The sequence below is a fragment of the Drosophila subobscura genome, chromosome O (genome assembly GCF_008121235.1).
Source record: "Drosophila subobscura isolate 14011-0131.10 chromosome O, UCBerk_Dsub_1.0, whole genome shotgun sequence".
Classification (NCBI taxonomy): Eukaryota; Metazoa; Arthropoda; class Insecta; order Diptera; family Drosophilidae; genus Drosophila; species Drosophila subobscura.
The window spans coordinates 13,291,376-13,305,573 of record NC_048533.1 but is presented as its reverse complement, the minus strand read 5'-3'; the positions used below and the strand labels follow the sequence as shown (position 1 = coordinate 13,305,573).

At 48.4% G+C, this 14,198-nt stretch overlaps 3 protein-coding genes across 3 annotated transcripts; 2 read left to right on the top strand and 1 right to left on the bottom strand.

Moving 5' to 3' along the window:
• Positions 1-18: 18 nt before the first annotated feature.
• Positions 19-899, bottom strand: LOC117898731 (restin homolog). The gene has a single exon (XM_034808351.1). The coding sequence runs from the start codon at positions 858-860 to the stop codon at positions 42-44; it is 819 nt and encodes a 272-aa protein (XP_034664242.1). The 5' UTR covers positions 861-899; the 3' UTR covers positions 19-41.
• A 354-nt stretch (positions 900-1,253) lies between these two features.
• Positions 1,254-2,118, top strand: LOC117896795. Its single transcript, XM_034805291.1, has one exon. The coding sequence runs from the start codon at positions 1,280-1,282 to the stop codon at positions 2,096-2,098; it is 819 nt and encodes a 272-aa protein (XP_034661182.1). The 5' UTR covers positions 1,254-1,279; the 3' UTR covers positions 2,099-2,118.
• A 437-nt stretch (positions 2,119-2,555) lies between these two features.
• LOC117897714 (methionine--tRNA ligase, mitochondrial) lies at positions 2,556-9,169 on the top strand. The gene is made up of 6 exons (XM_034806736.1): positions 2,556-2,729; positions 2,801-3,081; positions 3,140-3,562; positions 3,624-3,888; positions 8,136-8,333; positions 8,626-9,169. Exons 1-6 carry the CDS (start codon positions 2,636-2,638, stop codon positions 9,123-9,125), a joined length of 1,761 nt encoding a protein of 586 aa, XP_034662627.1. The 5' UTR covers positions 2,556-2,635; the 3' UTR covers positions 9,126-9,169.
• The last annotated feature ends 5,029 nt before the right edge of the window (positions 9,170-14,198 follow it).

The window sequence follows — 14,198 nt, the reverse complement described above, 5'->3', positions numbered from 1 at the left end:
TCTTTAATACAAATACAAAATATATGAACGAAAATGAACGATTAAAGTCGAACGGCTTCGGCCTGCTCGATGCGCTGCTTGGCCTCCTTGGCGGCACACAGAGCCTTGAGGGCCGCCTTCTTGGTCTTGTTGTGATCGCTGCGTGCATCCCGCAGCTGGCGTAGCAGAACGGCCACACGGTTCTGGGCCGCCTCCAGGAGGGCGGTCTTCTCGGTCAGCGACTGCTGCCAGACCGCGTTCATCTGTTCGGCGCTTTCCTTGCTCTCCCTGGCAACCTTGAGCGTGGCCAGCAGCATCTTCAGCTCCGTCTGCGCTTGCTGAAACTGCTTCAAGGCCAGCTGAGCATTGGATTCCGCTGTGACGAGCTCCTGGGACTCCTCCTGCACCACCACCTCGGCCTCGCGCACCTCCGCCTCGAGCTGTTCCAGCATCTGACCCTTGCCGGCGAGCACTGCCTCCGCCGCCTTCGCTGCGGACATCGCCTTGTCCGCGTACTCGTTCTTGATCTTGTCCGAAGCCACCTTCACCGCCGAGGCCATGTCGTCGTTTGCCTTCTTCGCCTCCTTGGCTGCTTGCACGGCTATGCCCGAGGCCCGTTGCTTGGCGTTGCCGCTCTTCTGCTTGCGTGGTCTTGGTGCCTGCTGGTGCTCCTGGTCCTGCAGCTGGTTGTCCCCCTGCTGGCTGTCATGATTGCAACCATCTCTCCCGCCGCCTTTAGAGTCATCCGTTGAACCACCAGCGTAGGGCAGCAACCGCTTGCTGCGTTTCCGGAAACGCGAGTTGCCTGAGTAGCCCGTGGCCTCTGCTGTCAGGCAAATGATTGCAAAGAGCAGCGAGAATATTATAAATTCTATACGCATTTTCGAGCATTTTTTTTGCCACAAACAACTGCCAGATGAATGTCAAATAAACATAGGCAAACCCATGGCAAGCTCCGTGCCATTCAGTCGTTAACAAAGTTTTCCGTGCGACAATCTTAAATAAATCTGAAACGATCTTTCACCGAGAACCATTGATATTTAAAAGTGCTCGAAGGCGCCATTCGCATCTTGGCGGCAAGCAGTGCAAGCAGTTCGCCGAACATCGATAACATTTGCATATCGGACCTAATCGCGGTTCAAATTTAAATCCTTTGCTGAGAAACATCTATAAAAAGAGTTCTTGCCACTAGAAGTCCCATTCGAATCGGGTTTCGAACATCACAATACATCAAAGCAGGCTTGCCGTTGGAAGTTTATTAAACGCAGTGACTGTCCTCGGATCTGTATTAAATTAAAAAATGAACTATAAGAAAGTTTTGTTAACCTATTTTGTGCTGCTGCTTGGATTCGCCGGACTGGAGTGCATCTACCAGCTGGATGAATGGGACACCAGTCCGTTCCTCTCCCAGCTGAGCATGGAGGGAGGGGAGGGCACCGGCGAGGCGGCATGCGGCGAGCCAAAGTCGAAGCAGTGTGGCAGCTTTGACAAAGGCAATCCCAAGTCCAAGGCCACCAACATCGCCCAGAAGGCCGCTCAGGAAGCAAAGGCGGCCAGCGACTCCCAAATGGCGGCAGCCGAGGCAGCGGCCACCCAAGTCAAAACAGAACTTGCCGAGAAGGCGGCACAGTCGGCGCGTGCCGCGGAGGCAGCACTCGCGGGCAAGCAGCAGATGGTCGAGCAGCTGGCGCAGGAGATGGCCGAGGCGGAGGCCGTCGTCACTGAAGTCACAGCCTCGCTGCAGAACACGCAAATCAACACGAACGCCGCAGCGGCAGCAGCCAGCGACTCGCAGACACAGCTACAGCAGATGAAGCTCCTGCTGCAGGCGGCCACCACGAATCTGGCCAACATCGAGGGCGTATCCCAGGGCGCACAGACGGAGCTGTCGGAGAAGACGCAACTGCTGGAGGCGGCCAAGAACCGGGTGCAGAGTCTCAGCAAGCAGATGGCCGACGCCAAGGCGGACTTTGATAAGACCAAGCAGGCGGCCTACAAAGCGGCCTGTGCCGCTGTCGATGCCAAAAAGAAGGCCCAAAGGAATCGCCGCTTGGCCGTCTACCGTCAATGGATGTTCGGAGAGCCAGGGAAGTACCTGCGAGGAGGGTCCAAGCTGTAGGGCGGGAGGGTTACCGTGTGTCAGTCATTTATATTTTTTCCTAGTTGGTTTTTTGTTTATTAAATTATTTAAATTGATCAAAGTTAAAATTCAAATTTGAATTGTAATTTGATGGTGTGCAGCCCTGAGATCTATGCGAAGTCTGTGCTGTAAAACGGGCAAATTGCCAGTGGGAATATTCATCACAGCAATGTCCTTACATTCCATTCCCACTTTCGCTTTTTACACAACGTTTCAGAATCTAATAAAAGTCAGTCATGAAAACTAGCCAATCTTATGGAGAATAGATTCATCAATGGGATATAATTATAATTTTTACGCTGAAAATTCTAACAAGCTGTTAATATGAAATAGAATATCAAAATCGGTTAATATGGTTTTGGGATTCGGTATTTTTACGGTATATTTTTAAAGGTCAGTGCTGTAAGGCGTCAAATTTGACCAAACATCTGTTTATTGTTATGAAAGCATTGCCGGCAATTTGTATTGTTTTTTGTGATTTTGTTGAATTTCTATATCAAAAGTTATGCCAAGACAATGTTAATACGTAGAATTAAGCAACTTAAATGTCTGGGCGCACGCTACAGCAGCTCACATTATGTGACGACGCCAATTTTTTATGTAAACGCTGGTGAGTTTGTTTCGTGATTTTGTTGCTCCCACGCCAAAAACTAAAGTTCCCCCTCTTCCACTCCTTTTCAGCACCACACATTGGCCATCTGTACTCGGCGGTGATAGCGGATGCCCACTGTCGCTACCAGAAGCTGAGGCATCCTGCCACTGTTGTGCGCCTGTGCACGGGCACCGACGAGCATGGGACGAAGATCCAGCAGGCGGCAGCCAGCCACAATGTGCCCGTGGATCAGTATTGCCAGGAGATATCTTTCCGCTATCGGGAGGTCTTCCAGGCCGCGCACATACAGAATGACGACTTCATACGCACAACGGAGGAGCGACACAAGCAGGCGGTGGCTCAGTTCTGGGTATGAGATTGGAGATTCCCGTGGCATTTTCATATTTTGATGCTTTCTGCTTCCACAGCGCACGCTGCAAGGTCGGGGACACATCTACTCGGCTGCCTACAGCGGCTGGTACTGTGTGTCCGATGAGGTTTTCCTCACCGACTCACAACTGCGGCTGGACGAGGCCAGTGGCACGCGCTACTCCCTAGAGTCGGGCCATCCCGTGGAGTGGACGGAGGAGACCAACTACATGTTCCGCCTGTCGCAGTTCCAGGACGATGTGCGGCACTGGGTCAAGCAAGAGGCACGCATACGGCCGGCCAAGTTCGAGAAGATTCTGTTGGACACGCTCAGCGAACCGCTGCCGGATGTGTCCGTGTCACGGCCCTCAAACCGCGTCCACTGGGCCATACCCGTGCCGGGGGACGAAACGCAAACGGTGTACGTATGGCTGGATGCGCTGGTCAACTACCTAAGCTCCCTAGGATATCCCAATGAGAAGGTAAACCCAAGCTTCTAGCCTGTTCTCATTCGCAAATTAAATGTTTCCTTGCTCATTGCAGTTCCTGGAACACTGGCCGCCTGCGCAGCAGGTGATTGGCAAGGACATCCTCAAGTTCCATGGCATTTATTGGCCGGCATTCCTGCTGGCCGCTGGCCTGCAGCCGCCGCAGCAGCTGTACGTGCACTCGCACTGGACCGTCGACGGGCAGAAGATGTCCAAGAGCAAGCACAATGTGGTGGATCCCGTGCAGGCCGCCCAGCAGTACACCATGGAGGGACTGCGCTACTTCCTACTGCGCGAGGGCGTGGCCCACAGCGATGGCAGTGAGTGAAGCTAGCAACTAAGTTCAGTGGCCGACAACGGCAAACCGCGAAATCCCTTTGATGTCTGTGGCCTGTTCACTTTGTGGCTTGCCATTCAGCCCTTTGCCTGTCCCTAAGGGTGGATCTTTTGCGGTTATTCAAATAGTTTTTCCATCAAATCATCAGCCAAAACTGTTGAGGTTGTGGTTCAGGTGTGCCTGCATATGTGAGTGACCAGCTGTCGTCGTTCCGGTTACGTTTGCTTTAATTTGCATTTCAATTTTATGCCCGACTCCACACAAACTAAGGGGAAAAGTTGTCTGGTCTGACTTTTGTTTATTTGCCTTGAAAGTTTCTCGTTTCTCGTTTGCTGGGCAGGAATCTTACCAGTGATTTGCATAGGAGTAGGGCAACCCCCAGCCACCGTTTCGTAGGGAATCCGGCAATTGTCTGACGGATATGATTAGATCTGCCATCAATCAGGGTTCGGGGTTCAGGGCATAGGGGTTCGGTTCGGAGTATCTCGTGCTCTTTCGTAAGCAATTAACGCACTTCGATGCTCAGCGACTGATTTCTGTGGGACTGTCACCAGTTCTGGATGCGTTTTGATTGATTCTTCCCATTCCACAGCATTTTTCGACTTTCAATTTGCATAACTTGTTAGCGCCTCCCTCCCCTACGGTGAGACTTACTCCCCTAGTGTCTGCCAGGTCTTTAAATTTAATTTTCAATTATTGCTGACTTTGCTCTTTCCCAGACAGACAGCAGCGGCAGCAGCTTTTCACGTTTTCCTTTATTCAATTTGCGCTTGTTGATGATTTTGTTGTTGTTGCTGTTGTGTTTTTTATGGCCCGCTGCCTTGCGGCTAATTTAATTGCATTTTTATTGCATTTGATCTGCAAATTAAAATGCAAAAAAAGAGGGTCCAGAATGTGCTGCAGTGCGTCAGCGCCGCCGCCTAATTAAATTACAAAAGTTTTGAGCACGCATTTTGCATATTTTTGGGTCCCATAAATGATTTATGACGGATAAATTCAAGCAGATGGCTGTCCATTAGGTGCATTTACCACTCAAAAAGGTTGCCTCCCAATTCGATTTGTGGCTGTCGGGGGTTAGAGTTTATTTTCTCCCTTTATCCCTTGCATCCTTAAACGCTCAACTTTTCATTAGTAACAACAGGCGCAACTTCTCATCGTGCAGGACATAAAAATTGCATTTCGAATCTGATGCAATAACAGCTGCGGGTGCGGGTGCAGGACCAAAGACCAAGCGCTGCTGAAGGACCTGCGTCATCTGTCTATGACAAAGTTTCACAGCAAATGCAAATAAGCGAAGGAAGGCAGCCCTCGGGCAAAAGGCAACTGTACGCTGATGCAATCAGCTTCCTCGGGGCGTTACTCAATTTTATAAATTTGAATACTTAAACTTGTCGCTGGAGAATGCTGTTCCATCAAGTCCTGCGGCTCCTCCTGCTGCTCCTCCCGTACTCAATGGAGCTGAAGGTCGAACAAGTTTTAGTGACAACTGCCAACGCGAAAAGAATTTGTCGAATCTATCAAAAGTCCATTACGAGTACGTGCCTCGCTGTACACGGTCTGAGTACACCCTCGAGGCTGAGTCTTTCGTTTCCATAATCCTCCAAGGTGCTTGTGCTTCAACTTGTGCTGCTCATCTTCCTTCAAGCTTGCTTAGCCATTCGCTGATCCGCTGCTCCTCTAATCCCTAACTAATTCTGCTAGAGTGTCGACAAGAAATTAGTGTTTGGCACATAAAACATGCTCGTACGCGACCGACCTGTGTTCGCTGGCAAATTTGCATGACACCTCCGACTGTCTGTCTCCGATTGCAGCAAGGCTGGTTAAATATTTGATGGGGATAGACTCCTTCTTCCCCCCAACAAAGCCAAAGTTTGCTGGAAAAATATATAAGAGGTAGGGCATTGCCGGGAAGAATTGTGTCAAAGTTCTGCAGGGCAAATGGCAAAAAGTGGAGCAGCAGTGGAAAAGCGACAAGTTATTCAGGTTATTTAAGGTGCAGCCAAGAGGCAACCGGCAGGCGGCAACTGGCAACCGGCTAACATCTAGAGTGCAACTCGTGGGGCACGTAAAAAAGTATTATTTATTTTAGGGCAGCACTAGGAAGTGCAGCAGCATTCGTATCCGTGTCTGTGGCCGGTCGGGCCTCTCTCTTCCTGTCACGTGTTCCATGTGCAGCATGCTTAAAGTTTTGTTGCAAGTGTTGTGTATGTACATGTGTCCCGGGGCCAGGAACTTTTGCTTTTTTTGTTGCAATTTGTAGCTGCTCACGTAAGCAGTTAAGAGTTGGCAGAACTTAAGCGCACGGCGAGGGGTCCGCCTCGGACAGGTAATGCCACATACACTGCCATACAACACGTGTTGTGCGGCGCCTTTTTCCGAACAATTTCATTAGAAAGCAAGAACTCGATTGGGAGGAGGAGCTGCTAATAAACTTTGATGCATTTCTCAATTTTCAATGGATTTACAGCAGACAGCCGACAGCCGACGGCCGGCAGGCAAAGGCATCAACATTCAATGCATTCAAAATGAAAAGCAGCAGCTCCGTGCTGCCATCCAATCGCTTCAGTAAACTCAAAATGAAAGGCTGTTAGAAAGAGTGCCAAACGACACAAAGGATATCCTGTGCTAAAAGGTAAACAAATGAGGGAGAGAACATGCAAGCAAATGATTTGGGGAAGAGGTTTTCAAAGTCTCAGAGCATCACATTTATTTTTGTATATTTTAATGACGCTTTCTTCGTACCTAAGGTATCCTCAAGTCTCATGCATCTCTCAGTCACATTCTGTCGTACATGCTTGACATGAATTTGATTCCGAAAACTACACTCGTCTCTCTGCATGTGCAACTCAATCCGTCGCCCATTCACTCGAATTCAGCTGACTTTTGCCTGCTTCACTTCTCCTTCAGGTGGCACAACTTTTGCTCTCTCTTTGTAGCTCTCTCCCCACCCACGTTTTTCTTCTCGTTGCGCAACAATTGCATTAATGATGGGAGCCAACAGTTTTGGCAGCTGCTGCTGCACCCCCGGGGGAGCTAACTCTACTGCAAGTTTTCAAAGTTCATAGAACTCCGCACTCCTAATGAAATCCCCGAAATGTATTCTCTTTGCTTTGTGTGGAAATTGGAAACGCTTTGCTTTTTGGGGCTGCAAGTTTTAATTTGATTGAAAAACCGCCAATCAAAATTTGTCAGAAATTCGAAACAGGCATAATTGCTTGCCAGCAGCAATTAGCCGATTATTGTCTCTGGACGGGCGTCGTTTTAATTACCAAATGGCTGCAGATCCAGCTGTAGCTGCAGCTGCAGCAGCAATTGCATTTGTGGCCTCAGTTTATCGATGGCCAGTTCTGGCACTATCATCAAATCCGAAATTGTTGGCGCATTTTCGGTTTGCTATTTCATTTTCATAGGTAGCAAAATTTTAATTAACTTGCCGCAGATCAACGTCACAGTGCGGAGTTTCAATGGGTTTCGGCTTGGTCCATGGTCTAAATATTATTGGGTTTTTGTTTCAAGCGGAACATACTTGAAGCAAAAGGGTTATTGGACTTGTGGTTGAGTTCCAGGAAGCACGAAATAAATGCAGTCAATATCCAAAAGACTCAAGTGTGGTCGAGCAGCTCTTAGAACGTAGAACCTTCGCAGTAGCTAATGTTTGATGCCCGCAAATAGAGCTACCCTTTGGGTACCTTTATCATATTACTTCAAGAACAAGCACTCACCAGTAGCATCCACATCCCTTTACATAATTCCATTTCCCGGGAAACCAAGAACCAGCAGCAAGATTTTGCAACTATTAGCGAAACTTAAACCCTTTCATGCTCAGCTTCTCATCCACCTGCAACATTTTGTAGCAGATTTAAAGGCAAATAAGGGGGATAAAGAGGGATAGGGGAGATTCCTGCTTTTCCAGCTTGTTGCTGTTGTTAAGTTGTTCGGATTTTAGCGGACACGGAGGGGCAGCAAGCAGCCTTTGACTGTAGTCTCTGGTGGGTTGTCTGTTTCCGCTGTCCTAATCCCCATAATGGGCGAGTTTGTAAGCATTTCATGTAGAAGTTAAATGGAAGATGAAAATATCACTCGTGCGGCGCTTTGAGTAGGGGTTTTCCTTTCTTTCTTTTGGGGTCAACAGCAGTGATAATGCGCGCAGATCTGATTCCATTCAGCGACAACTGAAAGCAGTTCCTGACAAGTAGATGTCTCTCCTTGTGTTTGTGTCTCTCGTTTCAGACTACAGCCAGGTGAAGGCGCAGCGCATTCTGAACTCGGAGCTGGCGGACACTTTGGGCAATTTGTTATCGCGTGCCTGTGCCAAGTCGCTGAATCCCTGTCAAGTGTATCCCCAGCCGCATGCCGAGCACTTGGCGGATCTGCTCCAGAGCGTGGATGCGGCGAAGCGACTGCGGGACTCGCTGCTGCAGCTGTCAGGTAAACCAAGACAGCTTCCTTGTCATTTTAATATTTAAGCAGTCACCATCCTACCTCTATCCTCGAGCTGAAGTTGCCTGCTGAAGTGCCTGCCTGAAGATGCTTTATAATCTGCATTTGCATCCGCATCCGCATCCGCATCTGCTTGTGGGGCTCTCTCTTCCGGCCAATCACTAAGCGGCAAGTGCACTCGAGAGTGTGGCGAAGCCAGCCAAAGAGAGCTCAAAGTGAAGCCATCATTTTGTATATTGTATTCCTGATTCTGTATTCAGTGTTCTGTTCGCTTTTGCAGAGCGATGCGAGGCGCATTATGAGTGCAATCACTTCCACTTGGTGGCCGACACGACGATGGCTGCTCTGCATGCGGCCAACAATTTCTTTGAGAGTGCCAAGCCCTGGGAGCTGAAGGGCGGCAAGGAAGGCGCCAACGAGCCTCGACTGGCGACCATAATCGCCATGACAATGGACGCGCTGCGGCTCTGCGGCATTGTGCTCCAGCCCATAATTCCTCAGCTGGCCACACGGCTGCTCGATAAGCTCAGCGTGCCGTCGTCCCAGCGCGGTTGGGATTGTTTGAACGAGAACTTTGCCAGAAGGGACTCCAGCAGCAACAGTAGGAGTCATCAGTTGGATGGGCAGAGTAGTGCGATGCTTTTCCAGCGCATTATGGACGAGAAGGATAAGACCGTAGAGCAGAAACCGCAGCCGCAACAAGCCAAGCGAAGCAAATCGAAGAAGGAGCGCCTCAAGACGGCCACCAACGCCACCACCGCGACAACGACAACGTCCTGAAGTAGCTGTAATAAACCTAGTCCCAGAGTGAATCTACAAACCAATTGCCTTGCCCTGCCTTGCCTTGTATTTATTCATAGCACACGGGTCTAATAAGTGCCCAAGTGGCCACAAATCACAATTCCGTTCAGCTCGGGGACTGCTGCTCCACGGCGACACTGATGCGAGTCTCATTAAAATCCACTTAATTATGTGCAGGAAGGAACCCAGTCAGGAATCCCGTCAGCACAGCACAGCACAGCAGCCTCTCATATTCGTTGGTTTTGATAATTTATTACACGCAATTGAAGTCAGTATCAGGTGGCACTTCATACCCGCCGGTATGGAGCGTAATTTATGGCCTGCAATTGCCAATGCCATTCAAACTTCGCACTCAAGTTTTTCGGGGGCCAAAGTTTATTTGTTAATTTATTTTAATTTCCACAGAAAAAGCCAAAACAGCAAAAAGCCCAAGCCCACGACAAGGACCAAGCCCCGCCAAAGTGTAATCAAAATAAATGGCAATGTTGCTCTCAATCTAAGTGGAAATGCATGTTGCAGGGGGGCGAGCAGAAAGAAGCAGCAATAGAAGGACGAGCAGCAGTAGCAGGACTCGAGTGCAACCATTAGAGACAAGTGCTGCGGCCCCAGCACCGTTCTCCGGGGCAGCAGACAAAGCTGATTAGATTACTTGTAAGCCAATGGCCGACTCAAGATTGTCTTTGCAAGCTTTGCAGGCTTCTCCCTCACGCCATAAGAAACGCTTTAATTGGGATTTTCTTCGGGAAAGAGTTCGCCAAGTGCAACTAACCATCAATCAAGTTTCAGCCACAGAAGTCAAAAGTTGTTGTACTTTCTTCACGGCGCACAAAGTGCACTTGATTGCGCGTTAATGGCCTGATGTGCCAGTAGCCATCAGCTGCAGGTAAACCGCAATTTACCTGGATGTTCGCCTAGACCGACCGCAACTTTACGCTCCCTTGTCTCCTGCCACAGCATCATCTCTCGTGGGGAGTCTGGCAATTAGCCAGCCAAAATGTGCTGGCTTGGGCCCAGTTAACTTGCAATTTGCTGTGCGGCCTGCACTAGAGTCCATGATGATGTGGCCCATGTTGATGCAGACACTTTGGTGTTTGCCTGAAAAGCATTGCGAGAACTGACACACAGGCAGACATTTCATTTTTGTGCTGCCTTTTGAGAGGCAAATTAAAGCCAGGGAGGAAATTTAATTTGAGAGCATCACAAATGAAAGCCAAACAATGACCAAGGCAAGGTATCAAATGTACTTCTATCTGGCAGTAAATTGGGTTTTATTTCTGTAGAATATTCGAGTATGCATGTGCATGGCTGTTGGCAGAACAATTAGGAGGAACTTGGCACACCCTTGCAGTCAATGTACTCTCAGACCAATACAAAAGAAAGACCAAATAAAATGGATTTTACTCTACAAGAAAGTTGCTTTCAATAGCAAGAATAATGAGGGGGAAACCGAAGCTTAAATATTCAGCAAACCTTTAAGAAAATGTACATCAAACTTCCTTAAACAAATACAAAAGAAGTCGCTGACTCCCCCAGCAGCAAGTGAGGGAAAAGTTTTGATCAGGTTAGTGGTGGCAGCCTCATCTCCTGCGATTTGTTTGCTGCGTGCAATTTAATATCAAACCTGTGGGAAATTGAATTTATATGGAAAGCAAATTAAGTTGACGTTAATGAGACACAGAACAGAGCAGAGCAGAGAGCGTATAAACAAGCGCATTAACATGCTTGACTTGTAAAAAGTTGTTAAGTTTGCATTCAAAATGAAATTATGCAGGTCTTCCACGCAGACTCCTTCCTTCCTTCCTTTTCTTTCCTTGAGGCAGCAGGTAATAAGGTTAATGATTCAGTTTAAATGCTTAAACTTGAAGGAAAACCTTAAGTGGCAATGGAGGCGGCTGCCCGGCAACCGTCAATGTTGCGGCGGCAGGGATAACGCTGTTGCACTTTGATTAATTACAAACTTGCTCGATGGCTGGCTGCCGGCTGCCGGCTGCTGGCCTTGGCGCCCCTTTGTCCGCCGCAGGGCTTCAGCGTACACTGCCAATGCATAATTTAATTTGCTCGCAGCCACGTGGCACAATATTGTAAATGAATTAGCCCCTGCCCAGGGCATGGATACCCGCCGATCCACTCGCAGCAAGCCCCACCTTGTGTCGGTGATGGGATGGTTACCAAATTTATTTGGCCAGGAAGCCTGAAAGTACTCGCAATATTTCAAAAAGTACTTCAAGGAGCGCGAGGAGAATGAATGAGCAGTGGGATTGCGATGCGATTGTGTGGATGCAACAAATTCGTGTGCAGCGTTGCAGTGTTGATTGCTTAGAGACCGCTCCCTAGACCGCTTTAATATTCCACAGGAGTAGCAAACACACAAATATATTAGATATATGTATATATCTCTCCGTTTCCTGATTAAACCCATCGCGTGCTGCTGCAGCTGTGCCAAGTGCAGAGTTCTAAGCTGCATTTGATGCATAAAAGCATATCAAATGTCGGGGCAGACTTTGGTAATCGGATTGTGTGTGGAACTTTATGCAAATTCAAGTATGCGGCATAATTCCAGTAAATGCATTAATGTTGGCAGATGTGCAAATTCCGTTTAACTAATTCATTAAGCCAACTCAAAAGTGTTTAATGAATCGCTGGCCTGTCCCAGCATAACGAGAGCTGCATCAAGAGCAGACCGCCAACAAATGTTGTAATTCTCCCCAATTATAGCAATTAAATATGAAAATTTAATTGAGCAAATACAGAGCCGAGTTCTGGTTTGAATTTGCACAAATATTCGCTCGAATTTTGTCGCTGCTAAATGGACATGGACATGGACAGACCTTTGCCCTTTCATTCTTTGTGAAATTTAGCGGAAAAGGAAACTGAGAACATGGCTGCTACATCTCTGGGAAATATGTTAAGTATACGAACCCTTGGCCCGCATTTGTGGATGGTGGATGGCATGCTGCTGCTTCGCATAATCTGTAATTAAATTGCACTAAAAAATGCCCCACCAAATCCGTAATCCTTTAACACAGACACACTCGCACACAGTGACGTGGCCGAGGACGAAGGACTCCTCCAACTATGTGAGTCGTTATCCCTTTTAATGAATTTTTTGTGCCGGACTCTGGGACCCGTCCGGTTCCCAGTCCGGCTCCGGGTCCGGCCTCACTGTTTTTCATTTTGCCGGGGCAGCAAAAGTTTATTTTGCTTCAACCCTCCCTTGCCCCGACCCGAACCCTTTTTTGCGCCAAAGTAAATATTTTACTATGCCACTATTTAAAGCATACTTGCAGACGAGGCGGCTGTCGGCACAGCTGGCAAACCACAGCAGCTGCAGGCGGTGTGTGTGGCAGTGTGGCAGTGGCAAGGCACAACAGAGCAGCAAGCAGAGCTCCTTTGAAGCAACAGCCTGGCAGCCATTTTATTTTTCGCAATATTTTTCAGGTCAAAATGTCGTAGAACTTTTATTAACTTCATGCCAAAACATGGCATCACATTCCCATCACCCCTCCTGCGACGGTTGGGGGCTTCTGTGTGTGTGTTGTTTTTGCTTGTATCTAAACATTAAAAGTAGCTTAGAGCTACTGTCGGTCGTTGGCCATAAGTGTTTGGCCCTCAAGTGGATAAGTTATATTGGCCCAGTCAACACCCGAATGCGCTTCAAGAGCCAAAAATATCTTTGCATACTAGCCCAAGCAGGGAACTATCCCTGGATGCCTTGGTCAGCCAAGTGTGCTGGAGTAGAGACTTCATTTGGCCCCTTTTATGGCCTGGTTGATTTTAAAGTTTTCCCCTTTTGGCCGAGTGGCACACATCCTTGGGCCTGTGGAGGGCCGCCTCTAATTTGGGATTCCCTTTCACTTTTCACTGCGTGTGCAAAAGTTTTCCCAGCAAAGTTTCTGTGTACTTTGGCCAGACTTTTCGCAGCGTAATGATCATCAGAGTGTTCTTGCTGCTGTGATGATGACGTTGATAGGTAGAACAAATTAATTTGCTGCACTTTTTCCATGACAATGCAGAATTTATGCAAAGGCAAAGGCGGCAGGCAAAAGCGAAAAAGGAAAAATGTAATTTGAACGAAGACAAAGGCGACGACAGGCAACGAATGAGAGCAGGAAAATTAAATGCACTTTTCAAAAAGAAAGTATCTTCGTGTGCCTCAGTCTGTTGCAGTATCCATGCAGCCAGAGATACCTGAGTGTGTGTGTGCCTGCCGCCTGTCTGATGTTGCATGCAAATATTTGACAGCAAGTTAAATGGCGTCGCAGTGGAACTTTTGTGCTGTTTCCGGCGCCTGGTAAGTGTCCTACAATCAGCGTTGCTAATGTTGTTTGCCCCTCGCGCAAAAACGGCTCCCATAATCGGTGCCCTCAACGAGCAGAGGAGGGCAGGCAGTCCCCTGGGGAGGACCCATTCTCGGGAGAGTAAGTAAGCCGCTTGTTATTTGCACAGCGGGACACCAGCAGCGCCTTGGGCTGCCACGGGCTGTGGCTGTCGCTGCTGCTGCTCCTCTTCAGGATGCTTGTGTTCCTGCACACCAATCATCATGCATATTAATGACTGTGAGCCCTGCGCTGCTCTGAACTCGTTCGTCATGCGGCCCATTTGACTTGCAAAACGATCAAATGAATCAACGATACTTGCGATTTCCGCGACGTCTCCTTGCGCGAGTGCTTCTGCTCGTGCGCCCCGGAATGCGGGAAATGAATCAGGAGGAGCAATGACAGCGGAAGTGGATGCAGCAACGGCTTACACATGAAGCACTCAAAGAGCTCAAGGACCGGCACACAAAAGGCATCTCAAAGTGGAGGCGGCGGGTAAGACGTTCCATGGATTTACCAATAAAAGAAGTAGCAGAAGAGGAGCAGAGACTACCCATCCAGTTGGACGGGCACAAAGTATAATTTGTTAAGCATCCAACAAGTACTCCCAGAGGATTAGCCAAAAAGTACTCCAAGTTTCTTAAGCTTTTCCCAATTGATAATTGATGGAGCGTTGTCATAACACATTCCCAGGATCCAGAGCACTGCATTCTCCCAGAGAGAGAGAGAGAGCAAT

Coding starts and splice junctions, on each gene's coding strand:
- LOC117898731 (XM_034808351.1), bottom strand. CDS start 860: ATGCGTATAGAATTTATAATATTCTCGCTGCTCTTTGCAATCATTTGC.
- LOC117896795 (XM_034805291.1), top strand. CDS start 1,280: ATGAACTATAAGAAAGTTTTGTTAACCTATTTTGTGCTGCTGCTTGGA.
- LOC117897714 (XM_034806736.1), top strand. CDS start 2,636: ATGTTAATACGTAGAATTAAGCAACTTAAATGTCTGGGCGCACGCTAC. Junction 3,563..3,623: donor TAGGATATCCCAATGAGAAG/GTAAACCCAAGC, acceptor TGCTCATTGCAG/TTCCTGGAACACTGGCCGCC. Junction 8,334..8,625: donor CTCGCTGCTGCAGCTGTCAG/GTAAACCAAGAC, acceptor TCGCTTTTGCAG/AGCGATGCGAGGCGCATTAT.